The sequence below is a fragment of the Balaenoptera acutorostrata genome, chromosome 14, assembly GCF_949987535.1.
Source record: "Balaenoptera acutorostrata chromosome 14, mBalAcu1.1, whole genome shotgun sequence".
In the NCBI taxonomy this organism is placed as follows: domain Eukaryota; kingdom Metazoa; phylum Chordata; class Mammalia; order Artiodactyla; family Balaenopteridae; genus Balaenoptera; species Balaenoptera acutorostrata.
This window is the reverse complement of record NC_080077.1, coordinates 75,418,232-75,440,972: the sequence shown is the minus strand read 5'-3', so window position 1 is coordinate 75,440,972 and position 22,741 is coordinate 75,418,232. Positions and strand designations below refer to the sequence as shown.

General features: G+C 40.5%; 1 protein-coding gene across 3 annotated transcripts in view; it reads right to left on the bottom strand.

The window, feature by feature from the left end:
* The window catches only part of UBE3D (ubiquitin protein ligase E3D), a 146,975-nt gene that overhangs the window by 13,316 nt on the left and 110,918 nt on the right, over positions 1 to 22,741 (bottom strand). The window contains exon 10 of one of the 3 annotated variants that reach the window (XM_057527486.1): positions 12,544 to 12,648. The exons of the other annotated variants lie outside the window; for them this stretch is intronic. Coding sequence (XP_057383469.1) covers positions 12,631 to 12,648 — 18 coding nt within the window. The 3' untranslated portion in view covers positions 12,544 to 12,630. Of the gene's footprint in view, positions 1 to 12,543; positions 12,649 to 22,741 lie in introns of those variants that run through there. 3 annotated transcript variants of the gene reach the window in all.

Sequence of the window (22,741 nt, the reverse complement as noted above, 5' to 3'; positions counted from 1 at the left end):
AGCAGAAGGTTCCTGTAAAACCTGAACCTATTATCGGGGGGTGGGGTCTGGGGGGGGTGTAATGGGGACTCCTCCAAATCAACCATTAAAAAGTCTTACAACAGACACTTCACAAAAGAATGTAAATAACCAAAAAGCATCAGGGAGATGCAAATAAAAATCATAATGAGATGCCCACCAGAACAGCTAAAGTAAAAACGACTGGCAACACCACATGATGACGTCGTGGATGGTGATACGGAACAACAGCAATGCTCGTACACAGTTGCTGGGAGTGTAGAATGGCATAACCACTTTGCAGAAGTGTCTGGCAGTTTATTAAAAGTTAAACACATGTTTACCCTACAACCCGGCAATTCCATTCCTAGATATTTACTGAGAGAAATGAAAACATGTCCACAAAGAGCCTTTATCAGACTGTTCGCAGCAACCTTATCAGAATAGCCCCCAATCAGAAACAACCCGGGTATCCATCAAGAGCAGAATGTATTAACAAATTGTGTTTTTTTCATACAATGGACCACTATTCTGCAATAAAAAGAGAGTGAACCACTGATAGATGCAATAATGTGGATAAACTGCAAACGCATCACGTTAAGTAAAAGAGACTAGACCAAAAAAAAGAGTATACACTGTACGATTTAATTTATACAAAGTCCAAATATAGGCAAAATGAATCTATGATGATAGAAATGAGAGACTGGTTTCAGGGGAGGGAGGATTAATAAAAAGGCCTGAAGGGAACTTTCTGGAGGAATGGATATGATCTATATCTTCTTTCTGGATGGTAGTTACGTGGGTGTATGTACAGCAGTGGTTCTCAACCACGGGTGGTTTTGCTACGCAGGGAACATGTGGCAATGCCTGGAGACACTTTTGATTGTCACCCCCCAGGACGGGGTGCTACTGGCATTTAGTGACTAGAGGTCACGGATTAACAGGGCAGCTTCCTACAAGAAAGAATTACCTACTCCAAAATATCAACCCTGCCAAGGCTGAGAAACCTAGTGTATATACAGTTGTCAAAACTCACCAAACTGAACAACTAAAATCTGAACATCCTATTGAATGTTAATTATTACCAAAAGAAAGAAAGAAAAAACTCAATAACCTCTCTCCTCACCCCAAAATATAGGTGAAGGACAAGACTGGGGGGAAAACGAATTTCACATTTCAATTCTGTGAGTTCAACTGCCCAAAAAACACATTTCAATATCCAAATCACGCTCAGTTAATTTTGATTGAAATTTTAAAATCTTGGGCAAACTTCCAGTTCTGCATGTAAGGAGCTTGGAAGTTGCCATTCCAACCTAACAAGTAAAAAGCTGAACAGACTGAAAAATCAACAGCTCTTGGATCCATGAGGGAGAGGAGGACACAGGGCAGACGGAGGCTGGAGAGACAGGACAAGGCGGGGATTCAAGGCTTGCTGGAGGAGAGATTTACCAGAGGGAGCCAGAGCCAAGGTAGGAGACCTGGGCTGTAACTGACGAACCGCTGGAGGCTCAGTGTGCACCCGTCTGAGAGTGAAAAACTGCAGGGGGATCCAGTCATAGTGGGTCCCACAGTTGTGCGAGATTTACCTCCAGAGGCTCGACCCAGGTTCTCACAGTAAATATGGGAGAAAAGTCCCCTTGAGCTTCCAGAGAGGAGAGGGGAAAAGGAACCATTCTGAAATATGCCAGAGTCCTCTGCTGTTAACAAGGTCTGCCCTTGGGGGGCGGTGGGGGGGGATGACTAGTTAACCAGAATCTAACCTGCTGGGTGTTATTACAGCCTAACTGACCTGGGGAAAGGGAAGTGACCAACTCCAGCCCAATCTGGCCATCCCGTACCACCGAAGGGGGGAGAAAAAAAATTAAAACTTGATATAAAAATGTCCAAAAAAATTATACCGGGGGAAATATGGACGGGGTATGGGCAGTCCTCTCCACAACTCTCCCTGCAAACACACCCTTCCTATCTCCCCTCTCCCACTGGTAAAACGCACACCTTGGGCTACTGTACTTAAAACTTCCTGAAGGAATTACATTTGGGCCTCAGGGGAATGTTGATATAGTTGTGGACAGCCCTGGGTGATAAAAACAGTGGGGGGCAGGGCACCCGCCTGGCCCTTCAGCCTCAGCATCTAATCACCACCCCAGGCTCCACGCTCTTCCCGCCCATGGCTCTGAGCTCACGAACTTCGAGGGAGGCAGCTGCGGGGCGAGGCAGGCGTGGAGCTGGGTGAGGGCTTCCCGCTATCTCACAGGTCACAGTGACAAGCAGGCAGCTGATTTCCACGGTTCTCTCTGAATCTCAGGAAATTTCTGGTGCAAAGTAAAAAGCTGTTCTTAAGTGGAAAGAGAAATGGATCCGGAAATGCTATGCCGTAAACTAGTTTACGGTACAGGTGCTGTTACCTCTGATGTTTGCAGAAAACAAGTAGCTCATGACTCAGGTTACTAAAGTTGAATTTCAAAAACATTTTTTCCCTCGGGGGGAGTCTGAACTGTATACAATTAGCCTTCGTGCCAGTGAGTTCCATTCCCTACTTACAGTGGCACCCAGAATACATTTTACACTAAAGCCTGGAGGCAGCCCTGAGTCGGCTGTACCATTACCTGTACACCTAAGCCAGTCAAGAGACAGGTTACTCAGAAATGCCTCCGGAGGAGATGCTGCAGAGCTCCTTCAATATTCTGGCCTTCTCCCAGACCGAGAACTTATTCCTGAAGTTTGAATTAACTGACTTTTAACACAAGCGTGCACGTCTGCTTCCCTTCCCTTTATGCAGGAGGAAGTAGCTGCTTCAACCTGTGGCCGGGCGAACGAGAACTCCCAAGTTAGAAAAACTGCCCTCAAAAACTGTATCCCTCACTCACTCGCAGAAGCCTGAAGTTCTGTGCTTGCCTCTAACCTTCGCGCTGATTCTCCAGGAGGCGAGCTCTCTGAGCAATGAAGCCCATTAGCTAAATTCTCTTGGAAACCTGACAACCTCACACTGCGCCCTGGTTCCTGTGGGCGCATCTGCTGCCCAGCAGGGGAGTGAAATTGTATGTGTTTTAGACGCACATCTAAAGAGAGTTTTGGACGTGGTAGGTGGTGGACAAGAAAGGCACCTTTACACTTTGGCCACCATCTCTGACATATTCAGATACTCCAGCTTTACCATCGTCCATTCAATACTTTTACTGCTGATTCCAGGGAGCTACTTCGTAGGGTGGGATTCACAAAAGAGACAAAGCCCCAGTGATTTTTAATTCCCAAACCTTGCATGCAACGCAGCTCCATGGAATGTTCAACAGCCCTTGCCCATGTACATGGACACGGGGGGGCGGGGAGGGAGACGGGGGGGGGACCACATGCCTCTTCTTGCTGACACTTGGTGTTTTCATTTTCCCAGTAAAAGCCATTTTTATCCACCCACCCTCCACCCCACAAAAGGCAAACCTGCAATGTGGGATAGTAATGTCTTATCTAAATTTCTGTCTATCCCTCCATGGGGTCTTGCACGCAGGAGGCTTTCATTAAATATTTGTTGGCTGAAATGAATAAATGATTGAATTAATGAGTTACGTAACTAGAATCCAGGCTAAGTTCTTTTCTATGGAGGTGTCAAAAAAAAAAATAATGTTTAATAGGATGGAGCTAAAAACAGACTGGGAATTTTGATATTTTCAACTCTAACACTTCCACGCTACTGGGCAAAGCCTCACCCTGGCCAAAATGGGACTTGGCTTAGAAAACACTGCTTACAGCTTTGCCCAGCACTGCTTCACAGGCCTCAAAGTTGAGACCGAGGGGCAGAGACCCTCATTGCCCTTCCCAGCTCTGTGAGGAGGTAACTATCAGAAGGTAGGGGCCTGGGGATTCCGTGGTGATTTTGTTTCCTACAAAAGTTGCTTGTTGGGGTAACGTTGTAAGAATCCAAGAATTAGAATGGGGTGATAACCATTTTCATGATGAAAACACAAACTTAAAGACAACCTCAATCATCAAGTGATTTAAAATGTAGAAATTTAGGCGGGTGGTGACATTGACAAGGTGAAGATGTTCCAAGTGTGATTCTGAACACTGAAGCACCATCTGGGTCTTAACAATGACCATGGGGACCTACTGTATAGCACAGGGAAGGAACCCTTCTCCATACTCTGTAATGACCTATATGGGAAAAGAATCTAAAAAAGAGTGGATATATGTATATGTATAACTGATTCACTTTGCTGTACAGAAGAAACTAACACAACATTGTAAATCAACTATACTCCAATAAAATTAAGACAAACAACAAAAGAACAATGATCGTGGCTCACCAAGTTTACAAGGGTTTGCCTTCCATGCACAATTTGTGTCATCCTCGTCTAACTCAAAAGATCTAATCCCACAAGATCACCTATAATTAGTGATGATGCACTCTTAGAAGACAAATATAGACACCAGAGGTGATGCATCAGCGGTCTTAAAATAATTAATGCTTATCCTCACAAGGCCACCTACACCAAGGCACTTGGGAACAGTTCACCATAGCCATGTCATAGAAGGATGGCAAAATCATTTTTCTTACCTGCAGAAGTAGGTCACAGCAAGAGCCTTTGGCAAAGGAACCAGAGTGGACGTGAATGGGTTTTGTGACACAATCTTTTCATTTTTCATCTCAATGCAAGACTCATTCGTTGGTTCACTGTACTCACTAATCGTCTCCCTCCATGGTAACAGGACCAGAATGAGGCTTGGAAGTGCAGTATTTGGGGACACAGCAAAAAGCCCCACTACCAGAATACTGCTGCTACACTGAATAACCAGAGCTCAAGCATTTCAGGCAGCCACTGGGTTTTGTTGTTTTATTTCCAGTGATATGAAAATAAAACGGATCATCATAAACCAGCACACCGATCCGGAGTCTGAGCTAGGCAGTACAGAAGCACAGAGGCTAAAGGTTATAGCATTTCACACAGCAACCTTTTAAACTCCGCATACGGCCCCCATGTGGGACATTTTATTTCTGTTGAGACTTCTATTTAAACTCAAACATTCAGACTTTCCAAAAACAACGTTGAGTTATGTGCATTTCACTAGGGCTACTGCCTTCTAAATAATGAATGCCTTTCCCAATGAGGATGAAGAAGGTAGAAAAAAGAGGTAGACAGTAGCAAGAAGGGGAACCATGACATTCGCAAGTACTGTGTGATCTCAGGAAACCTCATCAGAGGGGCTGAAACGCACCTCATCTAAAGCTTTGTCCTGCCATCCCTCAGAAAGGCTCAACCTGCTTCCTGTACCAGCAGCTTCTCCCTGGCTAATGCTGTGTCTCCTGACCATCAGGCACTTGTGTTCAGACTGACTGATGGTGGACTTTCTTCCCGGGGCACGGACAAATTGTCTCTAGGACACCAGGCTTCTCTGCTAACTCTGTGGTCTTATCGACCTACATTTTTTTTTTTTTAATTTAAGTATAGATGATGTACAATATTATGTAAGTTGCAGGTGTACAATATAGTGACTCACAATTTTTAAAGGCTATATCCCATTTATAGTTATTATAAAATATTGGCTATATTCCCTGTGTTGTATAATATATCCTTGTAGCTTATTTTATACAGAATAGTTTGTACCTGTTAATCCCCTCTCTCTATATCACCCCTCCCCCCACTGGTAACCACTAGTTTGTTCTCTATATCTATGAGTCTGCCTAGTTTTTGTTATATTCACCATTTTGTTGTATTTTTACCTGTTTTTAAAGGGATGTGCTCTGAAGTTCTGGTAAGGGCTAGAACCCATTCTTTGGCTCCAATTCAGAGTTACTCATTTGGTACAGTCCTTCCTCCCTTCCCCCCCAAAATGCACTAAATAGCTTTCCTCTGTCCTTTTTCTCCCCCTTACTTTCTTCTTGCTCAGAGCAATCCTATTTCATTTTTCACAGAATATGATTTTCTGTGTTCGCTTTATCATTTTTACCCCCTCAGTGTCATTAATGACCTTCGAGCTATTAATAACCTTCAGTTATTCTATGTTTTTTCCTTCCACCTTCATCCTTATTTTGCCCCCATTTCAGAGCTGAAGGACAACTGTACAATGAGTAAATTGTAAAGTTGTGTCACAGTTCCCCTAGGGACAGTCTCCTTCCTTGCGCTATTAAGTTGGGAAACGGCTTTTTAAAAAAAATCAAGGTTTTGTCACAGAGCAGGTGCAATCATTACGATGTGAAATTAGTCCTTTTTCCAGTGAAAGTGGTGCAATACTTTACTTGTAACTGCACAAAGGGATTTAGGAAATGGAATATAAAAAAACCTATCAAGAGCTTTGGAGGGTTATGTGCAAAGTTATATGATAGTTTGTTCCTGCAATATAGACAATAAAGCCATGCCACTGTGGAATGCCAAAGTTTTGCTTTCTGGATTCACCAATGCAAAATCAGTTCATTTAAACTCTGGAGAATGACCTGCTTTTCATTCATGCACACATCCATGTCGTCTCTGTTCCCCACGGTCACTGGGCTCCTCCAATGTGCCAGGCGGAGTGATGAATTAAAGAAAAAGCAAAAGAAAAAAAAGAAATCTTTTTTATCCTGAGAAGCATGTCAATGGTTATCCTCTATGCTAGGCAAGCCGCTCACTTCAAAAATTATCTCATAAATTGTATTTACTTGCAGAAAATGAGGCGGCACAGTAATAATAAACCTGCCTGCAGGCAGATTCACTAAGGCAGATGTGGTTTTACAGCACCCTGTAAAACCATGACTGTTTCGCTAGTTAATAACTGGCAGCCCAGAGGGCTTGGACCACAGTGGGAGAAAAACAACCAGCCCTTGGATTCTTGCTCTGTGGTTTGCCACTTGTCTGGCTTTGACTTAGCCTCTCTGAGCCTCAGTTTCCTCCTGTGAAAAACAGGACCAGCTGCACCAGTTTCCAAAGAGTGGTTCTTAGGACTGAATGAGATAAAATCCACAAGGCTTCTATGACTGTGCCTGTTACAGTTTCAGCAGCATGATTATCATGACTGGAGTTTACAGCCTGGGAGACATGACAGCCCTAAATCAAGGCATTCTTTCTTTCTCAGAAGGAGAATGACAGGGCTAATTTCAAGGAGGCAGAGGAGACGGGTTGAAAATTAGGGTCTCCCTCCCCGTCCTAGCCCCGCCTCACTTCTCTGAGTTGGGCACCTACTTCCTTCACCTACATACCCCAATTACTCATTATCTCCACGAATGCCCTTCTACATCAGCAGCCCGGTCACTGATCCCTCCCTGTCACCATGATCTTTTCCTCTATCTAGCCCAAACTTATTTAGAGATAGCTTAACTCAGGGAAGTAGCTGACCACTTTAAATGAGTCAAAGAAAGGGAAGAAAATAAATCAATTTTCTTTTTGTTTGGGGATGGAGACGACGGAAGAGGAAAAGAAGGACACGGAGATAACTGGACTAAAAAAAAAAAAAAAGGGACTTAATAATCCAAACTTAACAACAGAAACTGATGCTTGCTTGTGGAGAGGCCTATCGATTTCATGTGTTCGCCTCAATTTGGCTCACAGAATTATAGAACGCTAGAGCTGGAAGAGATCTCAAAAATCATTCAGTCAAATCCCATCCTTTTAGAGCTAAAGAAACTGAGGCCCAAAGAAGTCTTATATGATGTCCTGACGGCAACCCAGCTCATCGCTGCGGACCTACAACTAGACTAGGTTTCTTACAGTTTCATTCCAAACAGAATTTCAAATGATTTGGGTGTAGTATGTTTCGGTGGCTGAGGTTATGATATTTTGTCTCTGTTTCTTTGTTGCTATTGTCTTCATTTAGCATGAAAAAGATGCAGTCTGACTTGATAAGTCTGGACTGGTCGGATGTACTTTAAGTGCCCGGTGACGGTGGTGGAGCGGTCCGTGAATGCTCTGAAATTGCAGGCAGAATTGTAAGTGGATGGACATTTTCCTAGGAATAGGGTGAAAAGCTTTAACACGCTCTCAAAGGTGCCAGCGAGCGAAACAAAGTTAGGCGAGTGGCCTGGGCAGGGAAGAGAGTGGTGAGCCCAGTGTTTGCACGCTCTGCAGGTGCAGACCTGGGGGGTGCGGGGTAGGGGGAAGCTGGCTGGTACAGCAGACTCTGCCGTCCACCTTGGCGTCAAGCAGCGTGGCATGACTTCCTACCTTCTTTCGAAATTCATGTTCTGCTCAGTTTGCTGAAAGACAGTCTTCTGCTGCTGGGAGTCGGGAGACTGAAAACCACTGTTACAGCATGCCTGTAACACCTCAGCGAAGGTGTGTCCATAAATTATGTGTAAATTATTCCTGTCCATAATAATTTACAGCATTCTGCCAAGAGCGCCCCTTCTCCTGACTGTCTCTGTTGCTGTTCTTTTACTCTCGTGTTTAACAATCAAGATGATAGATACCTCTTGCCTTCTCAACATCTTCATGAGTTCCTGCCGGTGGCAAGAAAATAAGGGCCAGGCATTGGAAGCGGCTAGAAAAAAAGAGCCTGAGTCCATCCTTTCTCATTCTGAGAGGATAATGGAAATTACTTTTTCTGTTTCCCTGGCATCTCACAGGCTGATCTTCATCCCAAAGGCCTAGGTGCTGCTATAGATGCATCAGAATCCCTGAGGGATTGTCCACTTTTTTCTTTTTTAATCACCAGAGAAATGCTCTCCCCTCCATTTTTCTCAGACAATAAAGAGTTGAGAGCATATATTTACAAACAAGAAGTTTTAAGTTTTATAGAATGTTCATTAACTTGAATTATGGATGGGGAAAAATGAGAACTAGTAAAAAGCAATAATGTTTAGAAAGCAATATATTTGGTCATTTTCACCCCAAATTAGATCTTCATGCCCCTAAGACACAAGTCTAAATAATGTTGTTTGTGTTGCATTAACCTTAAGCTATACTATGGCAAAAGTAGATTACAGGAGATCACAAAAAAATAGTTATAACATTAGCAGCAGCTAGCAGGGGTATTTTGGCAAGCAATCACTCTTAAAGATTCAGTTATAAACATCAGGATCACGGTCTGGGCCTGTGTGAGTTTGTACGATATTCGAGTACAAATATATGACTTCAAAAATAAGTATCATACTGAAAATTGACCACCCAGAAGACGTTTTTATATTTGAGGTGTTTCTCTTCTTCTGGTTTAACCCCCTGACTTCATGTGTTGATGAAGGTTGGCAGAGCCTGGGGTTGGAGGGGTACTTAGCAATCAGCTGGTTCACTCTCTCTCTCCCATTCTCCCCAAGTCTAACCATTTCTGCTACTCCATATAGCCCCTCCCCTAGAATTAGAATTTTTAAAGCTATTCTCTCATTGAATAGCTGGGCGGACACCCAGCAATGTTCCGGGCATTGTGAATTATATTATACAAGTATAAGGTCATGTTCCTGTTTTCAAGGAATTTATCATCTCACTGGAAACCTTGGAACTACATTTAAGCAGCTGTCATACTAAGTGACAGCAGCCAGAGCAGGAAATGGTGAAAACGCAGGAGTTAATCTTATTGTCTTCTTTGGGATCCTCTACAGTACCTAATATCAGGTTTATAACACGGCTTGTTGAGCCAGAGTGGTACAGACAACAGAGCACTGGGCTGGGAGATAAGGGGCCGCGTCTCCAAGAGTAACAGAAGTCGATGTGTAGAATTAGAAACAGAGGGAATAGTCACAGGGATAAAAGTAACAACCATTTATTCAGCATTTATTTTTTTTCCAAGTACTTCTCATATACTCATTGACTTTATAATTACAATACCCATAAAGTAATACTATTAATATATAGATGAAGAGACAGAGGCTAAGAGGGGTCCTACAGTCAGCATGATGTGGAGGGGTTGAACTTTCACACCACACCTGTCTGATTTCTAAGCCCATGCTTAAAAATGCATCTCGACTCCTAAGTCCTATCATTTCTGAGATTCTGTAAGTGTGTTAAATACCTAGTATTTGATATCTTATTTAATTATGAAATATAGCAAAGCTCATAAAGTATTCAGACATTTCTGCAGAAATTTTACTGATATCTAAGTATGTAATGATTTTCTAGTCCTCACATTAATATACCTTAAAGACTTCTACTGTAGCATCCTTAAGATAACAACAAACCCTTCACAAGTCCAAACTTCTGTTGTTTATATGCATGACTGAACTGCTATGGTTACAAGGTTTTTAAAAGTCACTTTACAAATGAGAAAATGATGGTATCAGGTATTAAGAAACACACCTGAGTTTATTTGATGAAAAAGTTCAAAAGAAGACCAAAGCATTTTCCAGAACAGATTCCTAGTTTAGCTTAGCTGAAGTTCCACGGAAGCATAAGGTTGGGTATAATGAGATATAAACCAGTGCACTGTCTTCTTTGTTGCTATGGATTCATTCATGAAAGAATTATAAGATAGTTTTCACTCTCCTAGACTTCCCTCATGCACAGAAAGAGCAGAAAGACCCTAGTGAGCATGCCTCTGGACCTTCGTTACTCCCCCTTGAGGCTAGCGCTTCCAGAGGCCAGGGCAGTGGGCAGCCCCACAAGGAGAAAGTAGAATTCTTAGGATGCAAGTCAGGGGAGGGGTGGGTTAAGTTCCAAAGCGGTGGTGACTCCTGCTCTTCATATAGTTCCTGGCTGTACAAGTGTCAGGATGTGGGAGGGCAGATGATTCTAAGGTCAAGGTCCTTAGCGAAGGTCCCAGAGGCAGCAGCACGGATCTCAATGACTAGCCTGGCACAGAGGGAGTAAAAACCCCAGGGAAACCATTCTTCTGGATTTGGGCAGAGTGCCTTGCCAGGAATCTTTTTCCTTGATTTTCTTGGACTGATAAAGATTGGTTACTTGTAAGAGAATCAATCGACTGATTACTTTAGGAGAGAGAAAACTTGCCTGAGAAAAACAAGCAGACGTTGTAGTTTCAATGTCTATCCCCAAAATGGCAAACAGGAAGCAACGTCTCACACACAAAAGTTCACTGTAAACATTCACTATCTGAGAAAACAGTACTTCAAACATCACCATATGAAACTACTAAGAAAAGTCTCATTTTCCAAGTCTGATTCCTAACATTAAGGCTCAACTGCTAAAAAAAAAAAGTATATAAATTTCTAAAAAACATATTCACAGAGAGAACTACTATATATTAACACTATAACCAAATACCACACAGTTGGCTGGAGTCATGGGAGAGAAGTGTTTTGGGATGAATTATGGAACAAAGGGGATCCGCGTCTAGCAATTAATCTCTAAAGTCCTTCGCCAAAGCTTCCCTTCTCATCCAGGCTGACAGATGCATTTTGGGATTTGATATCCAGAAAATCCTTGGAATTCTAAGACTAATTTTTCTCTGAGGAGGCAAAGTAGTAAAGAAGGCAAGGTAAATTGCCTTCAGTACTCCTTTGATATGCTTCCCTTTTTAGTACGGTAACAGCATGCTGATCTGCAACAACACAATTTAAATGGAAGTTTAAGATATATTACACATTTTGCTGCCCTTAAAAACAGCAACGCACCAAGCCTAAAAAGATTTCATCAGGCACAATTTAACCTTTTCCTGATGATCCAAAGTCAATATTATGAATTACCTGTTAGTTCTGTGGTCTCAGGCAAGTCACGGGAACCTCTAAGCATAGGTGTCCTATTTACCATGTGAATGACAGTACTTCTCTCATAGAATGGTGATGGTGGATTAAAGGAGATCAACCCTGTAAAGCACTTAGCACAGAGTCCTTTGCATTCTTAAAAGACTCAAAATGGTAGCTACTGCTACTTTTAACATATTTCCCTGCTTTTGGCTGTGATCTAGAAAATTAGGTTGACCTATGAGTGTAACTTCTGAAGAAGTTACTACATAGGATTTAAAACTTTAAAAGATTTATTTGCCTTTTAGGAAAACAAAAGATCTAACTCCCATTTCTTCCAATATGGTAGACTTGATGTCAGAAGAAGCCCTCTCAATATAAAAGACTAAAAATGCTGAATAAATAATTTTTAAATCTTTAAAGCCCATAGCTGAATTGTCAGGAGAATAATTGAACCCTCCGGTGGGAAAAGAATCCTGCACCTCTTGGTAAGCCAGGGCGGAAGAAGGAGTTTCCCAGAGGCCTCTGCCTATCCTTGAAGGTCTCGACTAGAGTGTGAGCTTTAACCTGTGGAATTTTGGGGGTCCGAGGACAAGCCTGGGGCCCTGAAAAATAGAAGGTTGGATCAGAGACCCCGGAGATTCCTGCCCCACCCCACAGTGAACAAACTGGGGAAAAATATCCACGTTCTAGAGGCAGACTGTGGGTGAGGCTACTTGCCTGTCTCGGCCTTGACTCAGAGTCTGGCATGGGGGTGGGGGAAAGGCACCCCTGAGAAATCCTGATTGCAGGTCCACGCTAGAGCGTTAGAATTCACCCTGTTTGGGATCAGAATTCACCCTGTTTACAGGGCCTCACAAATAATCCTCTCTGCAGGAACATACATTCCAACCAGGCCTCAAAGAACTCCCACAGATACAGTTCCAAGGAGAGTGCGAGCTTGCCAGTACAGTTACCCAATACGTGAGCAGCTGAGCAGAAACAAGGTGCAGACCCAGACCCGCAAAGCCGTAGGGATTTTAATTATGGAAGAACATATAATAAGTATGTTTAAAGAAATAAAAGAAGTACCAAAAGTATGCCTAGGGAACATGAGACTTTCAAAACTTCGGGCAGATCTGAAAAAGAAACAAACAGTATTTCTGGAAATGAAAAATATAAAAATTGACATCAGAAATTTAATGGATAAGGCAAAACATGAGATGCGACATCGCTGAAGAAAGATTAGTGATTAAGACTAAATAATAGGGACTTCCCTGGTGGCGCAGTGGTTAAGAATCCACCTGCCAATACAGGGGACACGGGTTTGAGCCCTGGTCCAGGAAGATCCCACATGCGCAGAGCAACAACTACTGAGCCTGCGCTCTAGAGCCCACGAGCCACAACTACTGAGCCCACGTGCCTAGAGTCCGTGCTCTGCAACAAGAGGAGACACCGCGATGAGAAGCCCATGCACCGCAACGAAGAGTAGCCCCTACTCGCCACAACTAGAGAAAGCCCGTGCACAGCAACAAAGACCCAACGCAGCCAAAAATAAATAAATTAATTAATGTTAAAAAAACAACTAAATAATAGTTGTAGCAGGCATAAAAGGTATATTCTGAACAACTTTCACCAAAATTCTGAAAATGTAGATGAAACAGACAAATCTCGAGAATATAAATTACTGAAAGTGATTAAAGAAGAAACAGAAAGCCTGAATCATCCTAAACCTTTACTTCTGCTGAGTCAGCAGTTAAACATTTTTCTAACTTGGAAAACACCAGGTCCAGTTTTACAAATGAGTTTTACCAAACAGGTAATTTCAATCTTATTATAAAGTCTTCTAGAAACAGAAAAAGAAGAAACTCTCTCTCCAAGTCATTTTATGGGCCTATCAAAACCTTGACACAAAAACCCCACAAAGACAGTATAAACGAAGAAAAGTACAAGCTTGTCTCAACTCTGAATATAAATGCAGATCCTAAACAAAAGATGAGCAAACTACAGATCATGACCAAACTGAGAGTAACTCAAGAGTAAGTTTAACATTTGAAAATTTCAGGTAATTCACCATATTAACAGACGACATGCAGAAAAAAACTGTGTGCAGCCAAAGCCTGGAGTCAAATGTAAAAACATAAATTAAGCTTTGTAATGTTCTTTGTAGGCTAATTACACCTTCCCTGCATACCTGGTAATTCACAGTAGGTAAAGCAGTGAAAACAGGCTAATTTATTTCTTACGTAGAAACATGCATATGCAAAAACAGCATATAAAGAAAAGCCAGACGGGAGAAAAAACATACGTAAAAGAAACTAACACACCATTGTAAGGCAGTTATACTCCAATAAAGACGTTAAAAAAAAAAGAAGTCCCAAAACAGCCATCGTTAAACACATTTCTCTCTTTATTCAAAACATTTACTGAGCCTCTCTAACTGTGCACTGAGACACTGTACTTGACAAGATGTACAGTAATAAAAGCAAAAAAAGGTACAGCCTTTTCTTGCATAGCTTACAACTACTAATTGATAAAACAGTATATTTTGGTGGAAAAGTAAATTGATGTGAACTTTCTGGAGAGTGATTTGGCAAAACGTATCAAAACAAAAAATATTAAAAATATTCATAACCCTTTTGACTTCAGAAATAATTAGAGATTCAGCCAAGGCTTATGGACAAGAAGTGTTTCTATAGCATAATTAATTTTTTGTACAAAAAGCTGAATTTATTGTTTCTGAAAACTGCTGAGTAACTTTAGTTTGTTTACAGTCTCTAGTATCACAGATTCAAAACCCTGTATTTTGCCTCTCAATCCAATTATATGATCTAAAAAGTGATTAGGCAACTTGTAAACCATTTATTACCATTTATAGAATATGTTAAAAATAAATCCTTGCCCAGCAGGATACTAGCTTTATTTTTAAAATTGCTGAATCTTTGCATAAGTTTTAAAAAAGGCACACATATTTCATTTTCTTCTGTGTTTTAAAAAATGCCATCACTTGTTTCCTTTAAAAATTTTTCACCCATTTAAAAATGTTTTGAAGTTCAACTGTTCAATTTAAGGTAGAATGTAGAAATTTCATAGTATTTAAATTAAACCTTACCCTTGTCTTGACTGAACCTAAGAACTCTGCTGGAGTCCTTGCTGGCCTCTTGGTCATGCTTTTCCTAAGACGTGGAATCTCATCTTTACTGGTCATCACCTGCTATGTCTAAATGAGCCCATGGAGAATGTGTGCTGTGGCTGGACATGACCCTGCAGACCTGTATTGCCCACTGATATTAACAGCAACGAGCTGACACTCTGTAATCTGCCTTATACAACGTTCAAATAGAGACATCCCCCAGACATGGCCCTCCATTTCAATGCTGGCCTCAAGTCGTCTGGTATGCCACCAGTACGAACTGGTAAAAAGTCGAGTGATACCTGTCCCCCCCACTGCCCCGACCCCCAAGCTATGTCTGTGGCACCTGTTAAGGTTGAAACATTTCTGATGAACTTTGGATTGAAGATGTGCACATAACAGAGAATGTCAGCTAATATCCTTGGCTCGGCATCAATGTTATTGACTTGTAGGGTCTCCCCATTCTTGGCTCTGATGACACCTCCCGGCTTGAAGGCTTAGGCTTGAGGTTACGTCCACAGAGAGGGCCAGACCTGTTACATTAAGTGGCAAGCTGAGCTTGTGGCCGTCACAGTGGCTGAGCACACGGCAGCTCCTCCCATGTCAGCCCTCAGGAAGTTGACGTTTGCAGACACCTTGATAAGATTACCACCAGGGTCGAAGGACACCCCCTCCCAAAACTACGAGCGGCACTTCACTTGCACTGAGGCTGCCCCTGTAGTGAATCTGCAAGACGACCAGATGTTCATTCCGTCATTTGGCCACACTTTAAAAAGATCCAATTTCTGGGTCTTCAGTCCAAGACTTAGGTGTGATCTAGACCTGAGCTTTACTCTTAGAACTTTAAGATTCTTCTCCATTATTTCTGCAAATATGGTACGTATCATCTCATAGGCTGGTGTCTCCATCAAAAAGGAGGCCAAGTTCTGCCCAGAAGCAAATAGGACTCCTTTCTGCCAGGCCTGCGATTCCCCACTTCCACGTAGCTCCGCAGAGACAAGAGCTTTGTCTTCCTGTTTAAGCTCCTCACATTCATATAGACGAAGATATGCCCCTCCCACTGCTGGGCAACCCCATCGATACTCCTCCACGGATGAGATCTCTCTGTCATGAAGCTGCCTGCAGTCTGCTGGAGTAGCAACGCTGGATTTTTTTGCCTTCATTCTGGTTTTCCTGCTCATTTGTTCCATCTGCCTTTTTACCCAGGATAACAGGATGGTGGAGAAGTCAGGACGCAGGCCATAGAAGGTTTGTGTTTTGCCTGCCTTCGGAAGTGGTTCAGAATGATCAAATTTCTCTTGATATTTCAGAAATCAGTTTATCACGATTATCTCCTGTCCATGTAAACTGTGAAGCAACTTCTCTTCCTTTGACACAGATTCCTAAAACAAGGCCCTTTTTTATGGCTGTGGTAGGGAGACCCTAGTCCCAAAGATGCTTTATGCCCAGGCCCAGAGAGGGACTCTGTTTATCATCTTAAAAACTGGAAACAGCCTCAGACTTCATACAGATAGTCATACAAATGAATATTATGCAGTCATTAAATATTATGTTTGCAAATCACATTAATGGCCAGGGAAACTGTTCACAAAAATAAAACATTAAGGGAAAAAAGCAAAATCAACACTGTTCATGACTGAATATCATATAGGCATCACAAATCATGTTTCAAAGTGATGGAAGTCAACAGCGTAACTGTTAAAAGTCACAGACTCTGGAGTGAGATCTGAGTTTGAATCCCGTCTCTATCGCTTACGAGCTTTGTGAACATGGGCGAACCCCGTCTCTATCACTTACAAGCTTTGTGAACTTTGAAAATCTCTCCGTGATTCAGTTTGCTCATGTGACAAAGGTAGACAATGACAGCACTTATATTAGGGACTCTTGAAAAGATTCAGTGAGTTAATATGTATAAAGCACCTACAAGAGTGATACCACATTGTAAATACTCAATAAATATAAGCTATTCTTATTAAATGATATAAGAAACTATTAATGGCATAAATGAAGAAAGCAGGATTTAACATTATGCACAGTATGATTCTAGTTTTGTAAAACCAACTGCCTTCTCTTTTCCTCACCCTCCCCCCGCAGTTCTCCCCTGCCTGTATGCAGAGAAAACTCCGGAAGGCAAGACACTTAAATGCTAACGCTGAAGGATATGATTCAGGAACTTTTTTTTCCTTTTTAGACTTTTTCATTTTAAAATTTCCAACAAGCACTATATATTTCTTTTAAAATTAAAGAGAAATGCTTATTTTTTTTAAAGGACTCCCGTTTCCTCTTGTTGGGCCACGGTACTCTGCCTCAGTGCTAGTGTGCTAATTTTTTTTTTTTTTTCCACAGAGATCCAATTTAGGGACATAACTTTCAGGTTAGTAGGTAAGATAAGAGAAGGATGACTAGAGGAAAACATATCAAAAATACCAGAATGATGTCTAAAGGAGAATATATCAGAAAGGAAAAATTGGCAGGTGCCCACGTCATGGAGGAGAAAAGTAATTTCCATATTTCCATGTAGAGAAACGGGTCAGCTAGTGATGATGACACTCATGATGAAAGTTAGCACAAGGCTGGGGATAAGGAAAATGAGTTTTTCCCCCATCTAGGTTGATTTGCTTAGGTTTTGTGTTCACAGCCTACCAAAGTCAAGACGTCCCATATATTACGTAGGGACAAAAATTTGAATGATAAGGTTAAGTGACACAGATATGTCTGAAAACAAAGCTTACTTCTTTAAAAAATAAAATATATGATTTGAAGAAGGAATAATACACCAAAGTCACCTTTCTTTTAATTTGAATATATTTTTGTCTTTATAAATCAATCTACTGTAACAAAAATGTCCCTGGAGCGCTATTATATTTTCTGCCTGCCCAGCATCTTTTGAACACCCTTGAAATGTTTGAGGAATTTCTTTCCTTATTGGCCCTACTTCCCTAGGTCAGAAGCCAGAAAACTTGTTTCCCCAGACCCCTAAGAAGCTTAAAGGAGGAAATCCCAGCTTGCTTTACCCAAGCCCTTTCCCAGAATTTTCAGTCCATTTCACTGTGACTTGTAAACCTGAATGTAGAAATGGAGTGGGATCCACGTAAAAAGTGAGTAAGAATGCAACATTTGGTCAGATGCTAAACTGGATCCTGGGAGCCACACATACGAATGACTTTCTTTTTTAAGCCAATTGCTATCAACCACAAAAAACCAAAACAAGTCTTCGAATCTCTCATGGACGTCTGAAAACATTATTAATGATGTTACATGTATCATAAAAAGCAGAGGAACAGGAAATAATCTGAATTTTTAAAAATACAGTTCAACTACATCCTGATTTCTGTAATCAGCTCTATACTGCAAATTACCACTTCATCATAGTAAATTTGCAAATGTACGGGGAAGCTTAAAAAGATCTTTTAACACCTGTTTTAGGGACACCAACCACCTTATACAATCACCTCCGCACATTTAGAAAACAAGATTCATTTACCAAGTCTGCTTAAATTTTAAAACATGAACGCATTCAGTGATAATTTTATTTTGCAGAGCAGAAAGAAGCACAAGGGAGCTTCTAAATGTTGGCTCTCATTATACTTCCAATTATTTCAATTATTTCAGATCATGCATAAAGCAATTTCCCCTCTGACAAAATGCTGGTAAAGATATCCAAAGGAATCCAAATAGCAGCAGTCTTTGTACATATGGTAAATTACCTTCTTGGGGGGAAAAAGCTGTAAGTTAGGTGATGTAATATGAATTTGATTTTCTTGTGGAAACACTATTATAACAAAGGCTTGAGTAACTAAATCTATTCCAACTTTAAATATATGACTACAAACACTGTATTTAATCAACTCTTCTGTAATATTTCAAACATGATTCTAAAAAACCAATACGGCAACCAAAACAATAAGCCCATGCCAAGTATGATTCCTGATTGAGTTCATGATAAAAATCAGAGGTTAAAGAAATAAATCTTTCTTTGGGTAAAGGTAAGATATCCATTTAGCCCACAAGCCAATGAACCCTTTCTTAACAACTTTCTTACTTCTTAGGCATGGCTTTTCAATAGCCATGTTTGTCCTGCATACCCTGGGCCCTAATTCTATCCAATGTAATAAACACTGACCTACTAGAATTGTCTGTTGCATCATGAAACTAAGATTTTTTTGGGGAAAGGGTCACTTCAATGCTTTTAGAGAAAATGTCATCTTTGCTAAGCTTCTTTTATAATTAAAGGACTAGATAAGGGCTTTCTATAACTAAAAAACAGAAGATTTCTGATTTTCTTAAGATTCCAGTTCCTCAACACCACCATCTATAGTTTGAACCTTAATGTTAAGTCATGGATGTCTTTAAGATGAAGATAACCAACATTTACTTCTTCAGTATTTTCTATCCATCCTTCCAACCCTCAAAGTGTGCATTTATACCATCAACAAGCTTAAAAGCTTTGAAATAAATGATGCTCACACTCAAAAAACAATTAATTATTGTGTATATATCAAAACTTTCCACCTCAACCTGAAGTCTTATATGTTATCTTACATATTATAATAATAAAGTAAACTATAATCAGTGTGATGATTTCTTTTTTATTTTATTTTTTATGGAAGTACAGTTAATTCACAATGTTGTGTTAGTTTCTGGTGCACAGCAAAGTGATTCAGCTTTACATACATATATGTATGTATATATATATATATTCTTTTTCATATTCTTTTCCATTATAGTTTATTACATGATATTGAATATAGTTCCCTGTGCTATACAGTAGGACCTTGTTGTCTATCTATTTTATATATAATAGTTTGTATCTGCTAATCCCAAACTCCTAATTTATCCCTCCCTCTCCCCTTTCCCTTTTGGTAACCATAAGTTTGTTTTCTATGTCTGTGAGTCTGTTTCTGTTTTGTAAATAAGTTCATTTGTATCATATTTTAGATTCCACATATAAGTGATATCATATGATATTTGTCTTTCTCTCACTTTCTTCACTTAGTATGATAATCTCTAGGTCCATCCATGTTGCTGCAAATGGCATTATTTCATTCTTTTTTATGGCTGAGTACTATTCCATTGTATGTATGTACCACATCTTCTTTGTCCATTCATCTGTCGGTGGACATTTAGGTTGCTTCCACGTCTTGGCTATTGTAAATAGTGCTGCTATGAACACTGGGGTGCATGTATATTTTCGAATTATGGTTTTGTCCAGATATATGACCTGGGGTGGGGTTGCTGGATCATACGGTGGTTCTTTTAGTTTTTTAAGGAACCTCCATACTGTTCTCCATAGTGGCTGCACCAATTTACATTCCCACCAACAGTGTATGAGGGTTTGCTTTTCTCCACACCCTCTCCAGCATTTGTTATTTGTAGACTACTTAATGATGGCCATTCTGACCGGTATGAGGTGATACCTCATAGTAGTTTTGGTTTGCATTTCTCTAATAATTAGCGATGTTGAGCATCTTTTCATATGCTTATTGGCCGTCTGTATGTCTTCTTTGGAGAAATGTCTATTTAGACCTTCTGCCCATTTTTCGATTGGGTTGTTTGTTTTTTGGTTATTGAGTTGTATGAGCTGCTTGTGTATTTTGCAAACTAAGCCCTTGTCGGTATGTGAGGACTTCTTAAATTGTATCCCTGCTACCTCCTGGCCCAAACCCTCAGATGCAGTCTGGCTTCCTTCTAACACCTCTCTTCCCTACATGGTACCAGGATTTTCCCTTTCTTAGGGCTCAAAAGATAAGCCTTAGTCTAGCTTCCCACTTTGCATAGAATACCTTTTTTTCATTTTTTGGTATGCCACTCATTATTTTCAAACTTTTTTATCTTCAAATAATTTTAGACTCAGAGAAAAGTTGCAAAAAAAAGTACAGAGTGTCTCCATATGCCCCTAACCAGCTTCCCCTAATATTAACATCTTCCATAACCACAGGACAACTACCAAAACCAGGAAATTAATATGTGTAAAATATTTACTAAGTAAACTACAGACCTTATTCAACTTCATCAGTTTTCATTTGTTGCATTTAGATCCCTAATCCATTCGGAGTTTATTCTTATGTGTGGTGTGAGATATGGATCAAATTTTACCTTTTTCCAAATAGCAACCCCGTTGTTCATAACAGCATTATTCATAATAGCCAAAAAACAGAAGCAACCAAAATATCCATAAACTGATGAATGGATGAATTAAAATGTGATATATCCATACAATGGAGTATTACTCAGCAATAAAAAGGAAGGAAGCATTGATACATGTTACAACATGAATGAAGCTTCAAAACATTATGTTAAGTGAAAAAGACCAGTCACAAAGACCATGATGCCATCATTTAAAAAAATTCTGCAATTTCAATATATATGTCCCTTTCAGGAGTTGTTTAATAAGAGAATTTATGAATATCCAGGTATAAGGGCTTTCCTCTTTTTTGTTTTTGTTAGAAAACTGTGACTTTTAGCATTCAAGAGCTTTTTCATATTTAACGCTCTGGGGCTTACATTCTGTGTTGTCTGATATCAGGATCACTACCACTTCTTTTTCTTTCCATTTATACAGTACACTTTTGTCCATCCTTCATTTTTAGAATATCTATTTTAGCTAGGTCTCTGATATAGAACATATATTTGGGTTTTATATTGTGAACCAAATTGTAAATCTTTTTCTTTTAATAGGTAAATTAAGCCTATTCACATTTATTGTTATACCTGATGTGTTTAGTCATAAATCTATCATAATATTTTATAACCATAAATTAAAAAAAATTTCCCTGTGTTTCTTTCCCCACAAGAAGTATATACTGACATTTAGGAAAGTTTCTTATTTTTGTTCTAGTGTCTACCTTTGTAATTATTCTTTTTTTAAATTTTTATTTATTTAATTTATTTATTTTTGGCTGCGTTGGGTCTTTGTTGCTGCGTGCAGGCTTTCTCTAGTTGCGGCGAGCAGGGGCTACTCTTTGTTACGGTGCGCAGGCTTCTTGTTGCGGTGGCTTCTCCTGTTGTGGAGCAAGGGCTCCAGGCGCACGGGCTTCAGTAGTTGAGGCTTGCAGGCTCAGTAGTTGTGGCTTGCGGGCTCTAGAGCACAGGCTCAGTATTTGTGGCACACGGGCTTAGTTGCTCCGCAGCATGTGGGATCTTCCCGGACCAGGGCTCAAACCCGTGTCCCCTGCATTGGCAGGCGGATTCTTAACCACTGCATCACCAGGGAAGCCCTGTAATTATTCTTTTTAAACATCCTTTATTTAACTAGTCACCATCTGGATTATCAGGTTTTGCTTTTGGTAGGAGTATTCTTTATCACCCACTTACTGCCTATACAACGAGTTTTTTCTGTTTTCATTTTTCCTTCTCCCTCTCCTCCCGCCTTTTAGTTACATTATTTCTACTTTGCACAGTATGTAACATTTGTGCATTAGTCTTCTACCATCATTCCTGTCACTGTTCTAGTCTAATACGTGCATCTTTATATTTTTAAAGGTCATGATCAGGGCCAGTCCTATGCTGAATTTTTCTCAGCCATTACCAGGGAATCCTCTAGAATAGGGGTCAACATACTTTTTCTATAAAAGACCAAATAGTAGAGACTTGAGGCTTTGTGGGCCATATGGTCCCCAGTGTACTAAAACCCTGCCAATATAGCACAAAAGCAGCCACAGATAATATGTAAACAAAGGTCCGTGGCTGTGTTCCAACAGAACTTTATTTACAAAAACAGGTGGCAGTCCATGGTTTGCTAACCTTTCTCTAGTACATTCTTCAAGAGGGGTTAAGTGCAGGATTAATTCTGTATGGTAAAACTGTTTCAGCATTGCCTTAACATCTGAAGGACAGCTTGGTTGGATATAAAATGCTTTATTCACACTTTACTGAGGTGTTTCTTTGGTTTTGGTTTTTAAATGCTGCTCCACTGTTCCTTTGATTTGTAGTGGTTTTGTTGTTGTTGTTGTTGTTGTTTTGTTTTGTTTTCATTTTTTTTGGCTGCAACATGTAGGATCTTAGTTCCCTGACCAGAGATCAAACCCATGCCCCCTGCATTGGGAGTACCAAGTCTTAACCACTGGACCACCGTGGAAGTCCCTGTAGTTTTTGGTGGT